This window comes from Ranitomeya imitator, chromosome 4 (assembly GCF_032444005.1).
Source record: "Ranitomeya imitator isolate aRanImi1 chromosome 4, aRanImi1.pri, whole genome shotgun sequence".
Classification (NCBI taxonomy): domain Eukaryota; kingdom Metazoa; phylum Chordata; class Amphibia; order Anura; family Dendrobatidae; genus Ranitomeya; species Ranitomeya imitator.
Genome location: NC_091285.1, coordinates 184,175,308 through 184,196,009, shown reverse-complemented (window position 1 = coordinate 184,196,009; position 20,702 = coordinate 184,175,308). Strand labels below are relative to the sequence as shown.

At 41.8% G+C, this 20,702-nt stretch overlaps 1 protein-coding gene across 1 annotated transcript; it reads right to left on the bottom strand.

The window, feature by feature from the left end:
• Positions 1-1,067: 1,067 nt before the first annotated feature.
• Positions 1,068-17,029, bottom strand: LOC138675707 (sulfate transporter-like). Its single transcript, XM_069764167.1, has 3 exons — positions 16,968-17,029; positions 4,239-4,838; positions 1,068-4,018 (listed from the first exon to the last, which is right to left on the bottom strand). Exons 1-3 carry the CDS (start codon positions 16,974-16,976, stop codon positions 2,417-2,419), a joined length of 2,211 nt encoding a protein of 736 aa, XP_069620268.1. The 5' UTR covers positions 16,977-17,029; the 3' UTR covers positions 1,068-2,416.
• Between the last annotated feature and the right edge of the window lie 3,673 nt (positions 17,030-20,702).

The window sequence follows — 20,702 nt, the reverse complement described above, 5'->3', positions numbered from 1 at the left end:
GCTTCATATCACCGCCACAAAGTGACAACGTGAAATACGGCAGGCTGTATGATATTTACCAAAAGAAAACAAAATTATATATTTATTTTTAATGTGCATGAGCTATGCACACTGCCGAATTTCACCGCCACCAAATAACAAGGTGAGATATGGCATTGTGAATCATGCTAGCAACTGCCCCAAAACAATATTTCATCATACACAACATCTCAAATCACAGAACAATGTCACCATTGCACAAAGTGACAAGGTGGGATATGGCATGCTGTTTCACATTTAGCTAGTGAAAAAATAATATTTAGAATGCTATGCTTGTGCATGGAGCACAATAGAAGCAGTGCAAAACACACTTGCATGACATGTGCCCTGCTGGCTTTGTCTGTGGACCTCAGTAATGGCAAAACAAAAAAAAAGCTTGGAAGTTCAATGTCACAGCAATACTAGACAGTAGCTAGCTACACTATTTGACTGATATACAACTGCCTTGCTAACTACCTAAAATCTTGCTGCTAACAGTGCCAGCATAAGGGGCAGACTCTCTGTGCTGTTACAGTGTCAAAATGACGCTAAAACAAGATGTCTACTCTTTATATAGAGGGACATGTGATTTCAGCAGCCAATGACATAAGTCGTTGTGTCAGTAAATTGTGGATGTTTCCTGCGCTCTGATTGGCTAGCCGCAATGTGCACACATAAAGTTAGGAGGAAAAAAATACTGTTTACATGAGCGCCGTGCCTCTGAGCTCTACAACCCCCCTCCTTTCATCAAACACATGCCTAACGCTCATGATACAACTCCATTATCGTTGCTAAAGTGCTGAAAATACTTTTGTGGCAGTGCAAATATTTTCCCGCACTTTTTACTGAATATTACCGATTTTTTTTCGATTTTATAAAAATTTGCTCGTGCTTCCGATCTCGAATCTGAATGTGCCATATTCATGCCGAATTTATGTTTGGTGATCGATTTCCCAACAAATTAGCTAATCACCAATTGTGATCATGTCCTGTTCATTAACTTAGATAGGGAAGAAAAGGCTGATACATATAAGATGTGCACACCTGGATGATCAATGAAAGTATGCTTTATTAACACAAATGTAAAAAACAAAGAAATCATAAAATCATTTAAAACCACAAAAACTGTAAAATAGCCGCGATCCTGAACGCACAATAATAAAACCACTGTACGTAGATGCTAATACACTATTTGAGTACAGTAGATGATGTTAGCTACCGGTGCGAATTGCATAAACAGAATGACACTAAGATTGATGATGTTAACAAATAAAGTCAGATCAATATGTAATCAAAGTACATGCGTGACCCATGCTAAGGATCTGGGAAAATAGCTGAAATAATCTGGCATGGAAATATGACATATGGTCAAGTCGCATACGGCTAATAGCCACCCAAATCAATGGTATGTCTCATGACCTAGGAATAATAACCATGGTACTGCGTCATCAAAATAATACAAATAATACAAAATATGTACATCAACAATCTACTTAGGATGTTACCATATGTATGGATAGAATAAACCAATGAAGCATCATGAAAACACCATAATGAGGCAGCATGTGGTGTAGCTTCGTCCCTCTCTTTGATATTGCCTTCCTATCCATGATGTAGCACCCTCATACTCATTATGTTCATGATTTATGTCGATAGATACTGTAGTTCACCCTACCCTTACTTATACAACTGTTCATTAACCTTGGACATGTGCATGGTTCTAGATGATCGTGCTCATGTCTATTAAGGTGTGCGGTGTCGTAATGTCATCAGCACCGCTCACCTTCAATGCGGAAATGAGTAAATATAAGCCTCTATGAAGAGAAATAGGTGATCTGGAACTCTGTATTAAAAACAAAATCAGCCCTTAGCCAATAAAATATATCATAAAATAATTAGCACAGAGTCTTAAACCTACTTTAAGAAAAATTACATTTTAACCTTAACATTTTGGACCTACTTGTTTTTGTTAAGCTTGAGGCTTCTTAATGTCTCACTATTTCAGAAATAACTTTTACATTTTTTTTTACTAAACCCAGAAAGCCAAAGTGAACTTTTACATTTCTGGAGTTAACATGTTTCATGGTAAGTATTATATTTTAGAAATCTCTCAGCTGCTACTTGTCCTAAAGGGGTGGTGGCTGGAAAAAAAATGTAAATCTATATTTTTGATGATGATCTTGCTCAATATTTGAAACAGCACAAGACATAATGTCCATGTGAACTGGGATTAAAAAACGAAACGGCCCATCGTAGCTGTAGAACGAAACGGCCCATCGTAGCTGTAGGTGTACTGTACATAAAAAGCCTAATATGAATATAGACAAGTATAAGTTACTGAGTCATCTATGACATTTTTTATGCTGAAGGGAATTGTCCATACATCTTTTAGCCTTCACTAATTTCTAAGGTCATCGCTAATGGCTTGAGCTGGGTCAAAAGAGAAAGCATTGTCTCTCAACTGAATTTCTTTCTGTTTTTCGCGAAACTTTCTTTCAGCAAATGTTACAGCATCATGCACACTATGAAAAGTCAGCAACTCTACATCACCGCTTGTGTTGACGAAATATCCCCCATCATGAAGGGATCGGCGCACCGATGGGTTGCAGCTTACAAGGAACACTTCAACGCCAATCTCCTCGTAATCGTTACGGACCTCTTTGAGAATACTCAGGCCAACAGTGTCTATGAATTGCATGGCACCACAATCAATTAAAAGTGAGTGAATATCAAGTTGGGGGACTGAGGTTTTAGAATCTGTCTGAGGTTTCTGTACAGTTTTAATCAAATTAAACCTGGCTATGAACCTGTTACTTGTCACTCTCGATGCTGCTTCCTCTTCCTTTTTGGCCTTCCTTTGCAGTGCGGCCACTAAAGCTGGGTTAATGCCAGTCTTGCTGTATAGAGAATTTCTGAAATAGTCTTTGTTGGCATAGTATAGAGAGGCATCAAAGCGGAATATTTTAACGTAAGGAATAGTGTTCAGCTCCTTGTAGGTGAACTGGTCCTCATAAATCTCTGTGCCACTGACCTTACCTAATAAAGTGGCTCTTGGCCTCTGCGTACGAAAGATCACGCAGAGAATAGAGAAACAGACTGCGACCAGTAGCCCAATTTCAGTGGAGATTAAAGAAGATGCTAGCATGCTAACCCACCAAACCACTGTGTCGATTTTACTTATCCGCCACATTTTTGGAGTATCTGCAAATTTTCTTAGGGCTCCCCTGAGACTGCAAATAGTGATGACCCCTAAAATACTATTTTGTAATGAATAGAATAAAGGAGCAATAGCAAGAAGTACAAGCAGCAGTACAGCAGAGCTGATTATGCCAGTGAGTTGTGTAGTTGCACCTGTAGATTCTCTTAGAAGACTTTTAGCAAGGGCGGCGCAGCTGCTGAAGCAGGAGAAAAAAGATGGAATCAGATTGCACATACCAATAGCTATCATCTCCTGATTGGTGCTAATTGTGTACCCATGCTTTTTGGCAAATATTTCAGCAAGGGATACTGTCATGGCAAAGCCAATTATTGCAATAGGGACTGCGTCAGCAGCAATACTTGGAATGAGACTCCAGTCTGGGGCTTTGGGAGTTTGGAAACCAGTAGGAATGTTGCCACATACTGAGGACTTATATTTAGTATTAAAGTTAAAGTAATGGGAAACCAATGTGGCTACAATGATGACAATTAATTCTACTGGAAATGGGATTTTCATCTTATTTTTGAATCTATCATTAATTTCTTTGACAGGTACAATAGTGATTATTGCAATTATACTAGTTACTAAGTCGCATATATTGGTAGCTTTTATATATGTAAAGATGTCGATCCAAGTCATAACCAGTGCTCCTGCTCCGTCCCGACGAGGAATCTTTAATCCGAGGAGATACTTCATCTGGGAAGTCAGAATAGTAAGGGATGACCCTGTAACAAAACCACTCAGCAAGGGTTCTGACAAATACATGGAGATGAATCCCAATTGAAATATTCCCAATAGGATCTGCAAAAGAAATATAAAATAAAATTCATAAATATTTCGCGTAATGTTGAATTGCTGCACATGTATTTAATTTAACAAATTATAAATCATGAAATTAATATTTCCATTGTAATCACATTTTTTGTAGATCATTGATCATAATGGTATTATTAGTATTATAGAATAAGCCCATTCCTTGGCTTGGAGTTTTTTCTCTGTTCTTTTCCAAATGTCTACTTACCTGATAGACTCCAACAATGAAAGTTAAAGATGTGGCCACAGTAATGGCATAACAGCTTTTATCACATATAGTTCCATTGATGAGTGTTGAGTTTACCACTGTTGAGGTAGTGCCATCTGTAATGTACCCTGCAGCTTTTAGTTGTTTGTTCACAGACTCTCCTACCATCAAACAGAGCACTCCATATGTTCCAACACAATTATGGCGGGAAGTTGCCATGAAGAAATAGATAATGCAGCAGAAGAAGTTGGTGTACAATCCGTAGATTGGGTCTTGGTTGGCCAACAGAGAATAAGCAATTGACTGTGGAATGGTGACAATGCCTACAATAATGCCAGATGTGATGTCACCCGGTAGGTATTTCTTAATCTTATAACGTGGAAACCATTGGAAAACAGGAAAAAGTGTTAGGAAAAAGTTGGCAACCATTTTTGGGCCACTTTCGCAGTATTTTCTGGTTTTCTCCGTGATGAGTTCCTTGGTGCTAAGTTCTGGTAGAGCATGTTCTTCAAGCTTTACATGCATGTATTGAAAGGCGCGTGAATCGTTATGCTCATTTTCATCAGGAAAATCATTCCCAGAGTCCTCAAGATCTTCAGGCTAATGTAAAAAAATATAGAAGCAGATGTGGAAATACCCATGAAAATATAGAAGCACCATATGACATATATAATTTAACAATATATTATTAACATACTGAAGATTGTAACATTCTATCACTAATTTTGGTTGTCTAAAGGAAAGGGTACATGCTTTTATTTCTACTATTTGCATAGTTAGTCCAGTATATAGGCCACTTTTCATTTTAACGATTCTTTTCCTTAAAGGATTTAGCCACTTTATCTTTATTTTAATAAATGTGTTGGGGGCATATTTTTTGTCACTTAGTAATATATAAGTTTTCCAGGTTTTACTTCTGCACTTGTTCTAAAAATACCTGGTCCTGTCCATCAGCTTTTTCCATGCCCACTGCGCATAATCCCAATACTGAGGTCCTCAAGGGAACATTGGTGGAGAAAATCAGTTGATCGTTTTCATCATGGTCACACCATAGAGTCTGAATGGAGTGGCAGGTAGCAAGTTTGACCTCTGGTTCATTAATTTCTCTTTGCTATGGCCTTGCCGCTATGGGGAACTGAGAAACTTGGAGCCCTGTTCTGACAATTGATGTTGCACCCAATGGTCCACAACCAAGAATCTAGCATTTATTACCCATCCAGTTGAAAAATATTTGAGACTGGAATGTTCTTTTAATGCAATGGTTGACTGTGTATACAAATGTTGGTAAGTTACAGACTATTAATCATCCACCAAATGAGCCAACTGCTAATTTGTTGGGTGGAATGATTTGTAAGCAACCTTAAAAATCTTCGTTCTCGGCAGCACATCATCCTATTCAAATAATAAGTGCTGTCGAAAACAAAGAAATTCTGTATACTGTATATAGCTTGATCTTATTAATGATCATTCTGTGTGATTGAGTGCGCTCAGCCTATATAAGCGACCTAGTAAATGAGTCGATAGGCTTGCATAAAGCCAATTGGTGGCCACGTAAATCATGGGGTTGGGTGGCCAGTGTAAACACACCCTTAGTTCTCATTAGTATCTGCCTACAAGTCAGTATATGGCAGAGAATATCTTAGATGGAACACTAGAAGTTTTCTTTTGATGTTTACTTGTTTTATAAAAATTAATAGATAACATTTTCTGTGTGTTTTGCATTTCAGTTCATGCTAAACAGTTCACTAGATAAAACTGAAAAATGAAATATTGGTCAGCACATACTATTGCACTGTTGTTTGGCAACTTTTCTACTGAGGTTTATGTCCAGAATTGAGCACAGTTTAAGGGCTTGTTGTCATGTGTTTAGTGTAAACTTTATAATACTAGAAACACCAGCATTTCTGTAGTCTACATACGTCAAAGATTGTCTTATCTAAAGTGAGATCTATTGGAGTTAAATGAAAGACGATTGTAAAATAAAACATCAGTAACCTAACAGTCTAATAATCATACGTTTAAGAAGCTGTAAAGACGTCTTCAGAGCCAACACACCATTGGTACACTGAAAGCTGATGCTAGACTCCTATGGAAGATAAAATAAATTCATAATGCCCTATCCTGATTTCACCACATATCATTTATTTAGAAAGAGTCTGGACTGGAGACTTCTATCAAAATGACAGATTATGCAATGATCAGGGTCACGGGGCTACAGGTGTAAGAGTTTTATCTGGGACCTGGAGCCACGGTTGCCAATCATCTAGAAATTGAATGACAGTCTGTAAAAAATGGTCACTCCGTAAAAAAAAATGTAAGGCATCTGTGATTGAAGTTGAAGAAAGTTACACAGATTATTTTGACTGTAATTATTACCCATGAATGCCGCTCCCCGTGAATGCAGCTCATGTCTTCATATCAAGATTATGGGCTATAGACACTTATCACTAAAAATCATAATGATTTATTATGGTTTTTCAGTGTGTCTGCAAAAAATATTCACATTGGTAACCCTGCCTGGGTTTATGCTTTGTAATGATAACACAGATATATAAAACAATTTGTTTCAGGTACCAAGGGTTTTTTTTTTAATGGATTTAGGGTAATTTGAGAGTGCTGAATTAGAAAATCTGATTACTTTTGCTGAATTGGTTAAGGTTTTTTGAGATAATTCATCGACAAACATAATGTATTCCCCCAATGCAACTTGTGTGATAGCAAGTGAATAACAATAGCTTTTGGTCTTTTTGACTCTTTGACAGTGTCTTAGGTAAAGCAATGGCCCGGACTGCGACCCAAAGGGTCTTAAAGGAAGGGATCCATGACTAGGATGTATGCCAGAGAACTCAGATAGTAATCAGGTCTTTGAACATCAAGGGGTGACAGATATTCTCAGATGGCTTTTTTTCATTGGACTGAACGCAGGGACAATTTCAAATGAGAGGAAGGGTCACACATTAGGTGTGTAGTTTAGGGGCATGGCAACACCTGAATAGTCATTGTACTTCTGGTGTACTTCTTTGGGTGGTCCTGGGTCAGTCCATTGACAGATCACCATCAGATAATGTAACACCCCAGGTGACCGGTTGTTACAGTGATATTGCCTTCCTTTCAAGGAGGGTAATATCATGCTTGGAGGCAAGGGGAGTTCCCTTCACCAGGTAAGCACCTACGCACAACACATTCTGAATCCAGGCCAGAAGAGGGAGCTCAGGACCCATATTCAGGGGAGCTTCCCTCAGCTTGAAGTATTCTGGTCTAGAGGAGGAGTTAGTTCAGTTGGAGAGAGACACTGAGAGAGAAGGAAGTCTGGAACAGAGTGCAGACTATGGAGCCCTGCAGCCAGGACTGAGCTGCAGCTCCAGGGAAGGACGAGAACCCGAGGAGTTGTTGAACGTAGTGGAGAAATTGAGGGAAGGAGCAAAGGAGTGGAAAAGGGCTCAGAGGGGAACTGTGACCGAGCACCCTCAGAGCTGAAGTGCAGAAACCGGGCACCAGGAGCCCAAGGCTTTTGTGGTACTCTAGGACACATAGCAGAACTGGAGGGCTTAGAACTGTATGTGATTTGCCTACACCATGCCTGAAGGTGAAGCAGCACCTTAAGAGCCTGGGTCGTGATAGAGACCCTGTAAAATGGCTCAAGCTGCCCATCATATGGGTAACTGTCTCAGGACAGGAGGGAGGGGACTTTGCCAGCAAGCTGTAGGCAGCAGGGACCTTGCATACTAGCACGAGTATGAAGGCTTACGGACCTCACCTGGGAGAGGGATCACCTTTGCCTCCAAGCTGGCTGGTCCACATCACCACCCATGCCTGGTATCCTGGACTATGGACTTCTTCTGCCAGTAAACCAGGTAAAGACTTTACCACTCTGTGTCCTTCACTTATTTGTCGGCATACACCTTCCTTGCCATACACCTTGGAAGCCCTGTGGACCTGTGGGAAGCAACACCATCTTGCTGCAACAACATCACCCCAGAGGATCCTTTTAAGCAGTGTCAGTCCCTACTGACCGAACACCCCAGGTGGCGTCACAATCAAATGCTTTATTACCAAATTCCCTTTAAAGACCTATCCCCCTTTTATGTGAGCGCCCAGGGCCATGCACCGGGTTGCAGCCACCGTGACATCCCCTTTAAGTGCGTCCGGACTCGGTATCGAGTACCCCAAGGCCCTGGTGGGCGACTCCATAACATCTCAGCTTCAGATAGAGGCCCCTCTGGAAAGTGTTAAGGCTTTAGCTCAAGAAGAAGGCCTGAGCTGGCTGCAGGAGCAGCTGCGGACATTAAGTATAGGAGTTGGCAAGACAGGTGCATTACCAACTCCTCCCAATTGCTTCAGGAGATCCTTGCCTCCTGAGAAGTTGAGTATTGATGGTGTGGCGAAAGCAGAGGAGGCCCACATAGGATACTCTTGTCCAAGCCAGCTGGTGACTCAGCATATTTGAAGGAATCCACATGAAAGAGCTGCACCATTGGTTAGTGGTGACATGAGCATGCTGACGTCATCGTGCGTCAAGCCAGTCACATTCCTACTAGCAGAGACACTGATGTCATCGTGCGAGAACAAGGCAACATCATCAGTGCAGGCGACCAAATCTTCTGGTCGCGTTTTAGACCGGGAGAGCTGGGCTGCCCTTGATTTGAGACATGGTGGCATCAGAGACATGACAGGAATGAGGGCATCTGCACTGGCAGGAGATGGCAGGCAGGGACGAAACAGAACACTGGCTTTCGGACAAGGACAACAAAGAGAAGGAGAGCAACATGGCTTCCAAAGGATTGCTGGCTGCAAGTATGCAGCTGAAGAGCTATTCCCATCCACAGGGCACTTCAGTGATGATGCAGCTTGAGGGATCTAAGCTGCTGGATATTTGGATGATAGTTTGGAGAAAGAAGGAGTAGCGCCATCTGATGAAGACACGGGTTGGGAGCATCAGGGGATAAATGTATGGCTGTTCTGGGAGTATATTGCAGTCAGCCTGGTAAGAAATGTTGACACTGTACATCTGAGTTTTGTAGTGGGAATGTGGAAATGAGGTGTCAGGCTGTGGATGATGGTAATGGGGTTGAATATTGTGCTGGAGAGAGTGATGTATCACAACTGCTGCTGGTATAGAGAGAGCTGATTGTCCCAACTGAGTTGAGCTCGGTGTCTGTATGGCAAGGAAGGAGGTCCAGAGGTGCTACATAGCTAATTCTGATTGTGGTAGAGGGCCCAAGTGATGCCCAGTCAGTGGTGACAGAGGGAAGTACCCCTGAAGAGTCAGATTCGACGACTGTGAATCTAGTACGGATGGATGACAGAGCACAAGGGGATGTATATATTTGCTGTGATGGGCCATTAGGGGCCCATTTGATGCAAGAGACAAAAGCAAAAATTTGGAAGGATGAGTATGTAGAGATTTTTTCATTATTGCCACTTGAAAAGTTTAACGTAGACAGCTTGAAGCCAGATGAGAGTAAAAAGAATGAGTAGGAAGATAGGAGTGAGTAGGAGATATCATTTTATGATATCTCCTACTCACTCCTATCTTCCTACTCATTCTTTTTACTCTCATCTGGCTTCAAGCTGTCTACGTTAAACTTTTCAAGTGGCAATAATGAAAAACAGGCTTTCACAATTTTGGCTAGTGTATTTGGTAAAGGGTGCCTGAAAATTGTTTGGGCCTTTATTGTTTTATTGCACGTACGGAGGTGTGGGTTGGTTAGGTTGGTTATGATATGATGAGCAATTTAGGTAGAGAAAAGCGGTCAGTCCTTCTTTGCAATGAGAACATAAAGAAATTACTTTGTGGATAGAGCTGATAACAGTGCCGCGAGCCGGGTCACAGACTTTTCTCGGGGTTTCTGAAGATGCCGCTAACGCAGGGGAATCTTCAGCAAACACCCAGAAAGGGCGGTGTTGGCATTTTAATGAAAGAGAGTGTAGTTTTGGAAAATCATGTTGGTTAAAGCACGAGTGCTCAGGATGAGGAGATCTCATAGTTATTTCAATTGTTTTAAGAAAGGAAAAAGGAAAACTTGGAGAAACTGCGAGTAAGAGGGACGACACTATTGAGAGAGGAGAGGATGGAATCATACCTAAATAGATATTTTGATAAAGAAGAGGCTGTTTTCTTATGGGACGGTTATTGCTGTGGTTTCAAAATCCCCTCCATTGTTGAGCATATTTCCACTCCAGCCCGTAATTTGAAATCCATATTAGTTAGTCTGGAGGTTGTTTGCGAGAAGTTGGCAAAAGAAGTAGAGTTAGGAAGGGTGGTGGGGCTATTCACGGATTGCCCATTACCCCAGTTGAGGATTTCTCCACTAGGTTTGGTGCCAAAAAAGAGCCCAATAAGTTCTGAATAATTCATAAGTTGTCATACACAGAAGGGTCGTCTGTAAATGATGGGATTAACCCCAATTTTTTTTCGGCATCATATGTCTCTTTCGATAGGGTGATTGAATAGGTCATAGTTTTTGCTTGTTGGGCTGCTATTGGGAAGAAAAGTTTTATATTGACTGTTATTTGCTTATGGAATGTTCTATCTAGTTTGCGTATTTTGAGATATTTAGTTCATCCTTAGAAGGTTAGGTTGTGAAACAGAATTCAGGTTTAGAATTGGTCAGGCATTATTTGGATGACTTTCTATGCATTGTTTCAACTCTGTCTCCGATTTGTCCTGTACTGTTGCAGACAGTGGAGCAGGTTTCTAGAGGTTTCGGTATACCTCTGGTCCTAGACAAAACTGTTGGCCCGACGACGAGTCTAAGTTTTTTGGATATTGAATTGGACTCCATGTTGATGGAATGCAGTTTTCTGATGCTCAAGCTAGATGATTTACGGGTTTGTATTCAGAAGGCTCTTAGGTCTACAAAGATCCGTTTGTGCTATTTACAATTGTTGTTAGGCAAGTTGAATTTTGCCTGAAGGGTATTACCGATGAGACCATTTTATTTTTAGGAAAAAGCTGCCAAATGCATTTTATCTGCTTGAATGTTGGCCAGAAAGCTGATTTACGCAATATTTAAGGGATTATAATGGTTGTTTGGGGTGGATGTACGATGTGATATCCCATGTTGATTTGGAGTTGGTAACAGCGGTTTCACAGGGTTTCTGTGCATATTTCAGTGGAAAATAGTGCACAAGATAATGGCCTTAGGTCTGCTCATGTTTAATGTATTTGTCTATATTTGCCCCGTATTCACATGTAAAGCGCCATGGAATAAATGGCGCTATAAAAATGTATAATAATAATAATAATAGGTTTGGAAACAGAATTGATTGACAAGGAACTTGACCATCTTGAAATTATTCCCTATAGTGGTTTCAGTCAAGATTTGGGGAGAGTGTTTGAGGAATAAGAAAGATAGGTTTTTATGTGACAACATGGCTATTGTGCAGAGTATTAAGAATCTATAAGTTCAATCTCCCAGGGTGGTGAGCCTAATGCAGGCATTTGGTTTTAAGCTGTCTGGAGATGAATGTATGGTTGCGTGCATCTTATGTGCCCAGGGTCACAAATTCCTTGGCAGATGCTCTCACTTGTTTTCAGTGGGGTCGGTTTTGACAGCTGGCATCTGGCTTAGATAAGCAAGGAACCGTGTGCAATCAAGAACTATTGGACCCGGTATTGGACCAGCATTGAGATTGGTCAAGGAGTTAGTGGATCTGGGCACGTTTGCTAAATATATGACAGTGTGGGGGTTTTTGTCAGCAATTGGAGGAAGAGACGGGTGTGTATCCTTCGGTTGATGAAAGAGTGAGGTTGCTGTTGCATATGATAGGACAGGCGAGTAAGGACAGAATATTGGTATCTGTTTTGAATGATCGCATGTCTGTCTTAGCATTCTTGTTTAAATTAACCAGAAAGAAGGATATTACTAAGGACTTCATGTTCAGGAAGGCACTAAAGGTTTACAGGAAAGGCCAGGTTGTTAGCAACTAGTGAAAACCGGTCTCTTTTGAGTAATTAGGAAAACTTTTGATGGCACTGAGAGAAGTTTGTTCTTCAGGATACAAAATTTTATTGTTTTGGTTGGCTTTTACAATAGCATTTTTTGGGACCTTTAGAATTAGCTAGTTAGTAATTAATATTTAGCGTAATCAAGGCAGCATGCAATATAGGGATGTGATTTGGGAGGCAGGGGTAGTTTGTTGTTTTTTAAGAAAGTCTAAGACCGAATATGAGGGTAGAGGCTGCATAAATGAGTTATGAGCAGTAGAAGGCCTAAATGAATGCCCAGTATCTTATATGAAAGGGGTTAACCCAGGGTCTCTATTAGTTCATGAGAATAGTTTGACATTGTCGTAATTTCAGTTGGTGTTCATTTTCAAGAAATGGACAGGTTAAATTTTAGGTCGCATTCATTCAAAAAACGGAACGACAGTGATGTATCTAGATGGGGTTTGACTCTTGACATGGTGAATAGAATTGGACATTGGGAGTAGGAGCAATTCCGTTTGTATGTGCTTCCAAACATGTTATGAAAAAAAAAAAGTTCAGACTATTTCTTTGCATAGTATTCTAGGCAACATTTTGCACTTATTCTGCTCATTTTTCAGATTGCTCACTGCTGGTTTGGGTTCTAGCCACTATTTTGTGATATGGGGAGTGTTAAGGGTGGATGTCAGGCTAGATGACTGACAGCTTAGACTCCCTAGAGAAGAGGCAACGGTGTGGTGAATCGGGGTCAGTGATGTGTTATGTCCCATATTTATGCCTGAATTGCATTTCCACACCAGTTTTGACAGGCCTCTGTATATTTTGCTGATTCACGTGGGTGAAAACGACATTGTCGCCCGGCTTGCATGGAAACATGGCCACTCCACTTATCATTTGAAAGGGATTTACAGTTTCCAGGAGCATCCATAGGATACAGAAACAAGGAGAAGACCATGTTTCACAAAGCTGACAGAAAGTTGTGCGCACCACCGTATTAGACTTCTGGGGGTCCCCTGGGACTGGACCTGATTCTCCAACATCACCGTGAGTTTGTTCCTGTTTGGTGCACCTGTTAGGGCCTAGTGTAGGCTTCAATAGTCAGTACACGGGAGCCGTGTGGCCTGCTTAGTAAAGGCCAGGGAGGTCATACGTTGAGTAGCATCATCACTTGTTTATTGTTTACATTTGCTTGTTAGACATTTTGAGTCTGCAATAGTTGTAGCACCGTGCTATTTTACGGAAAAGATGAAGTTTATTACTCTTGTAAATTGTCTTTTGCCATTGTATACCCCTGTTTGCATCTCCCTCATCCACTTCCAATAAATATACCCTTTGTTGTTTGCACCTCATCTTGTGTACAGTAGTCTTCCTGCACCATGGTGGTCCCCCGGCCATCGCTTCACCCCCACCACACCACACATACTCCCACCCCCCACCACATCACCACACATAATCCTGCCCCCCTCCAAATCACCACACAAAATAAATCACCAAACCTAACATTGCCTCCCACCACATCACCACACACAATCCTGCCCCCCACCACATCACCACACACAATCCCACCCCCAACACATCACTACACATAATCCCACCCCCTACCACATCACCACACATAATCCCGCCCCCCACCACATCACCACACATAATCCCGCCCCCCACCACATCACCACACATAATCCCGCCCCCACCACATCACCACACATAATCCCGCCCCCACCACATCACCACACATAATCCCACCCCCACCACATCACCACACATAATCCCGCCCCCACCACATCACCACACATAATCCCGCCCCCCAACACATCAGCACACATAATCCCGCCCCCCACCACATCACCACACATAATCCCGCCCCCACCACATCACCACACATAATCCCGCCCCCCACCACATCACCACACATAATCCCGCCCCCACCACATCACCACACATAATCCCGCCCCCCACCACATCACCACACATAATCCCGCCCCCACCACATCACCACACATAATCCCGCCCCCACCACATCACCACACATAATCCCACCCAACCAACACATCACCACACATATTCCCACCCCTCACCACATCACCACACATAATCCCGCCCCCCACATTACCACATGAGGCTCCGTCCCCACACATTACCACATGAGGCTCCGTCCCCACACATTACCACATGAGGCTCCATCCCCACACATTACCACACGAGATTCCGTCCCCACACATTACCACATGAGGCTCCACCCCCCCCACATTACCACACGCAGCACTTCCTTTCTATGTAATTCAACCACTTCAGCCAAGGTAAACATACATTTAATTGCATCCACATTCTCCCAAGCAAAATGAGCCAAGAAGAGTTGCCAGGTCCATCTCACAGGCCGCAAGAAAATCCGGACAACGATGCAGTAGCTGATCGACAACAACAATATTGACAAAATCGTAGGATTGGTTATCAACAACAAACACCTGAGCAGATTGATAAGGACAGAGAGATATCACAAGGTTTATATCCACCGAGTGACAGAAAGAAGGGAAGCTGAAATATATAACCAGCGTCAACGATGAAGGAATTTGACACCTGCGGAAGTTGAAAACAACAATGCCCGTCGACGTAAACTGCCACCTTCGAGGTATGCAGCAAGAAATCCAGAGAATATACCCAGTGAACACCACATGGGAGAGCGAGACGTTACGTGTAGTGATTGCGGTGCACCTCACTCTTGGAAAGAAAAATTACACAGTGCAAAGTTTGCGTCGTGCTGCGGAAGTGGTACTATACACTTATGTGAAATAAATGAATATCCTCAGCAGTTTCAAGCATGGTTAACTGAAGATACGAACGAGGCAAAACATTTTATTTTAAGTTAACTTACTACCTGCGTATGCGCTATTGAATGTTGTCATTATTTACTTTAGTTTAATCACCAGCAGCGTTAATTAGATAGCAATGAGCGTGCCGAGCGTTAGCTGGCTGGAAACAGCTAGTCCAAAATAAAACAGCAGAGCATCGATGGAATAAAATAGCAATATGGGTTAATAGGGTTAATAGTGTGCTAATTCTGAGCACTAGACTAGAAAGGCTAAGATCTCTGATGCTATCACAACTTTAATAGAAACTTCAAACCTAAAATATAAATTTGCACAATATTAGACAAATAATCCTGCGATGCCTTGAAAAACCTTTGCGAGTGATCGAGTTCTATAAGCGAACCGTCCCATGTACAGAGAAGCCACAGTCACACACTCACAGTAACTCTCACTATACTGTGATCGCCTGTTGTACGAAGGTCCCTCAACTGTAAGGGTATGTGCACACGTAGAATGGTCCTCTGCAGATTTTTCCGCAGCGGATTTGATAGATCCGCAGGGCAAAAACACAGCGTTTTTCCTGCAGATTTATAGTGGATTTACCGCGGATTTACCGTGGTTTTTGTGCGGATTCCACTGTGGTTTTCTATTATGGAGCAGGTGTAAAACCGCTGTGGATTCCGCACAAAGAATTGAAATGCTGCGGAATGTAAATTGCTGCGTTTCCGCGCGTTTTCTTCCGCAGCATGGGTGCAGCGTTTTTGGTTTCCATAGGTTTACATTGCACTGTAAACTCATGGGAAACTGCTGGGGATCCGCTGCAAAATCCGCATCGTGTGCACAGAGCCTAATTGTCTATGCTGCACCTATGTAAAGAGTGAGCTGCCAAGTGTTGTGGCGTGGTCATAGCTGCTGCTCACAGTATAGTGAGCAGTGACTGTAGACGCTCTGTTCCCGCCCCTATGACTGAAAGGCAATGACTTCTGGGAGGAAATAAGGTCATTTTCAGTAAGGTGGAAAGGCAGCTTTGTAACGCTATTTTTTAGCAGATTAGCGATATATCTGCAGATAAATAACGCTTTCACAGGTGACAGGTTCCATTTAATAATTAATATAGAGTGAACTATATAATCATTTAGGGCAGAAAAGATTAGAAAAAAGAGGATAAATAACAGATATATAAAACCGTTAATTCTGTCGGATCTTAAAAAATCTCTAAATTAGAGCTTAGTGCACGGTTTTTGAGGTCCATATTGTGCAAGAGCCTAGGTACACCAGAGATGGAAGGCCCAGGTCGCTCCAGCACATAAATTAATTCTGTTTATGTTACCAACTGAAAACACAGCATATGTTAAAAAAAAAACAAATTTCCAAATTTGCCTATCTGGAGAAGGAATATACAGAATGTATTTGGCTTTGTGAAAACATAGTGATAACGTCAGTATTTAATATTTCTACCCTATGTGAAACCAGAGGCAAAACATTATTTTAAGATGATAAATTGAAGGATAATACTATAAATGCACAGTAAAAGGAGCATCTGTTTCTAACAGCAGGGAGCGGAGCTGAGCTCCAATCGCTACTGTTAACCATTTAGATGCTGTTGTCAATCTCTGGCAGCAGCATTTAAATGGAATGGTTACCACTGGGGCAGCCAGGGACCAAATTGCATATTCAACTCTGCAGCATCTTCAGGATTTGTTATGTTGCCATTTCTTTATAAAAAAAATTATTTAACCACATTTCAATTTATACCAGATTATAACTGTTGGACCAAATTTTAAGATCTGTTATGTAATCGATTGATATAAAAAGTATAAAACCTCTTTAGGGGCTACAGTTTTCTCTTATCACTAAGAACAAGACTTGAATTGCTGTAAAATGATCGGCAGTTAATTACCAACAGGGTATATCATGGTGTGGAGATATATGAAATATATGAAAACAAGAACAGGACATGTACTTAGCGTAATCTGTGTCCTAATAATGACTAACCTTCTCCATGGAAATGGAAATTCTGTCTAGTTCAGTTCAGAGAATTGGTAAGACAAGCCTATGATCTAAAATGACTCTACGACAGATTTATACATCAGCATTCTATTGTTATTATTGAAGGAACCAATCATATTCAGCTTAAGCAACCCAAAAACAAAAAAAGCTGTTCATTCAGGTTTAGACCATCAAAGTGGAAATAGTATTTAGCCAACAATACAATTCTGTCAAACAAGATAAAATTCCATGTAGATTGTCTACTAAACAAAAGTGTTTGCTATCTTCTATCTCCTTTAATAGGCAATTGAAAACCTTGCATCTGTGGTGATTCAGCGTTATTAACCTTAGGTGTAAGACATAAAGCTTTTTTTAAGATAACATATTGCTTAAAATGCAATTATTTGATGACAAATAACAACATTAATAATCATAATCATAATAATAATAATCCTTTAACCTCTTAGTGACAGAGCCAATTTGGTACTTAATGACCGGGCCAATTTTTACAATTCTGACCACTGTCACTTTATGAGGTTATAACTCTGGAACGCTTCAACGGATCCCGCTGATTGTTTTTTGTGACATATTGTACTTCATGTTAGTGGTAACATTTCTTCGATATTACTCGCGATTATTTATGAAAAAAACGGAAATATGGCGAAAATTTTTAACATTTTGCAATTTTCAAACTTTGTATTTTTATGCCCTTAAATCAGAGAGATATGTCACAAAAATAGTTAATAAATAACATTTCCCACGTGTCTACTTTACATCAGCACAATTTTGGAAACAAAATTTTTTTTTGTTAGGGAGTTATAAGGGTTAAAAGTTGACCAGCAATTTCTCATTTTTACAACACCATTTTTTTTAGGGACCACATCTCATTTGAAGTCATTTTGAGGGGTCTATATGATAGAAAATAACAAAGTGTGACACCATTCTAAAAACTGCACCCCTCAAGGTGCTCAAAACCACATTCAAGAAGTTTATTAACCCTTTACGTGCTTCATAGGAGATGAAACAACGTGGAAGGAAAAAATGAACATTTAACTTTTTTTTGCAAACATTGTAATTCAGAACCATTTTTTTTATTTTCACAAGTGTAAAAACAGAAATGTAACCATACATTTTGTTATGCAATTTCTCCTGAACACGCCAATACCCCATATGTGGGGGTAAACCACTGTTTGGGTGCACCGCAGAGCTTGGAAGTGAAGGAGCGCCGTTTGACTTTTTCAATGCAGAATTGGCGGGAATTGAGATCGGACGCCATGTCGCGTTTGCAGAGCCCCTGATGTGCCTAAACAGTGGAAACTCCCCACAAGTGACACCATTTTGGAAACTAGACCCCTTAAGGAACTTATCTAGATGTGTGGTGAGCACTTTGAATGCCCAAGTGCTTCACAGAAGTTTAGAATGCAGAGTCGTGAAAATAAAAAAAAAATTTTTTTCACAAAAAAGATATTGTAGCCCCCAAGTTTTTATTTTCACAAGGGTAACAGGAGAAATTGGACCACTAAAGTTGTTGTCCAATTTATCCTGAGTATGCTGATGCCCCATATGTGGGGGTAAACCACTGTTTGGGCGCACGGCAGAGTTCGGAAGGGAAGGAGCGCCGTTTTGGAATGCAGACTTAGATAGAATGGTCTGTGGGCGTTATGTTGCATTTGCAGAGCCCTGGCAGGGCCGGACTGGGACTAAAATTCAGCCCTGGCATTTGAAGTCACATAGGCTCACTTGTCACATGGTGACTGTATAATATCTGTGTACACTTGTAGGTTACAAGAAGTGAGGGGAGTGTAACACGACTATATAACATATAATTACAGCTGTATCCAGCATTACAGCTCAGCCCCTATAGAATGTAATGCAGCCAGTCCCCATAGAATGTAATGCAGCCAGTCCCCATAGAATGTAATGCAGCCAGTCCCCATAGAATGTAATGCAGCACAGCCCCATAGAATGTAATGCAGCCAGTCCCCATAGAATGTAATGCAGCCAGTCCCCATAGAATGTAATGCAGCACAGCCCCATAGAATGTAATGCAGCGCAGCCCCATAGAATGTAATGCAGCCAGCCCCCATAGAATGTAATGCAGCACAGGCCCCATAGAATGTAATGCAGCACAGACCCTATAGAATGTAATGCGGCACAGCCCCATAGAATGTAATGTAGCCAGCCCCCATAGAATGTAATGCAGCACAGACCCCATAGAATGTAATGCAGCACAGCCCCATAGAATGTAATGCAGCCAGCCCCCATAGAATGTAATGCAGCACAGCCCCATAGAATGTAATGCAGCACAGCCCCATAGAATGTAATGCAGCACAGCCCCATAGAATGTAATGCAGCACAGCCCCATAGAATGTAATGCAGCCAGCCCCCATAGAATGTAATACAGCACAGACCCCATAGAATGTAATGCAGCACAGCCCCATAGAATGTAATACAGCACAGCCCCCATAGAATGTAATGCAGCACAGACCCCATAGAATGTAATGCAGCCAGTCCCCATAGAATGTAATGCAGCACAGCCACCATACAATATAATGCAGCGCTGCCCAGCTCCATAGAATGTAATGCAGCTATGCCATGTAATAATTTTAAAAAAAGCACTGACTCTACTCACCTTTCCTCTTGCCCCACGCTGCTCCTGGCTCCGGTCTCAGCAGCTGCAGTCTACCCACCTGGTCACACAGCAGGTGCGCGATGATATGACGTAATCGCGCACCCGCAGTGTAAGCGGCAGACAGAGCCGGAATGATGGGAGAGGGAGCGACAGCAGACGCTCTCTCCCCATCATTGCATTCAACTGTACCGGCGTCTATGACGCCGGTACAGTTGAATGCGGGGCCGGGAGTGTGCCGACAGCGGGGGGAGTGTGCCGACAGCGGCACACTTGAGCGGCCCACTACTGCCATCGGCCCTTCTGGCATTTGCCAGAACTGCCCGATGGCCAGTCCGGCCCTGAGCCCTGGTGTACCTAAACAGTAGTAACCCCCCACAAGTGACCCCATTTTGGAAATTAGACCCCCCAAGGAACTTATCTAGATGTGTGGTAAGAACTTTGAATGCCCAAGTGCTTCACAGAAGTTTATAATGCAGAGTCACGAAAATAAAAAATATTTTTTTTCCCACAAAAAAGATTTTTTAGCCCCCAAGTTTTTATTTTCACAAGGGTAACAGGAGAAATTGGACCCCAGAAGTTGTTGTCCAATTTATCCCGAGTACGCTGATGCCCCATATGTGGGAGTAACCCACTGTTTGGGCGCACGGCAGAGTTCAGAAGGGACGGAGCACCATTTGACTTTTTGAGCGCAAAATTGGCTGTCGTGTTTGGAGACCCCCTGATGTACCTAAACAGTGGAAACCCCCCAATTCTAGCTCCAACCCTAACCCCAACACACCCCTAACCCTAATCCCAACCAGATCCATAATCCTAATCACAACCCTAACGATAATCACAACCCTTACCCCAAAACAACCCTAATGTCAACCCTAACCATAACCCTAATCAAAAACCTTAATCCAACACACCCCTAATCCTAATCTCAACCCTAACCTCAAACCTAACCTTAATCCCAATACACCCCTAATCCCAAAACTAACCTTAACCCTAATCCCAAACCTAACCCTAATCCCAAGCGCAACCCTAATGCCAACCCTAACCCTAATACCAACTCTAATCCAAACCCTAACCCTAATCCCAACTCTAACCCTAACTTTAGCCGCAACCCT

Excerpts from the sequence above, each read along its gene's own strand:
- LOC138675707 (XM_069764167.1), bottom strand. Across the intron at positions 4,019-4,238 it reads TCATTGTTGGAGTCTATCAG|ATCCTATTGGGAATATTTCA; the intron begins GTAAGTAGACAT and ends TTTCTTTTGCAG.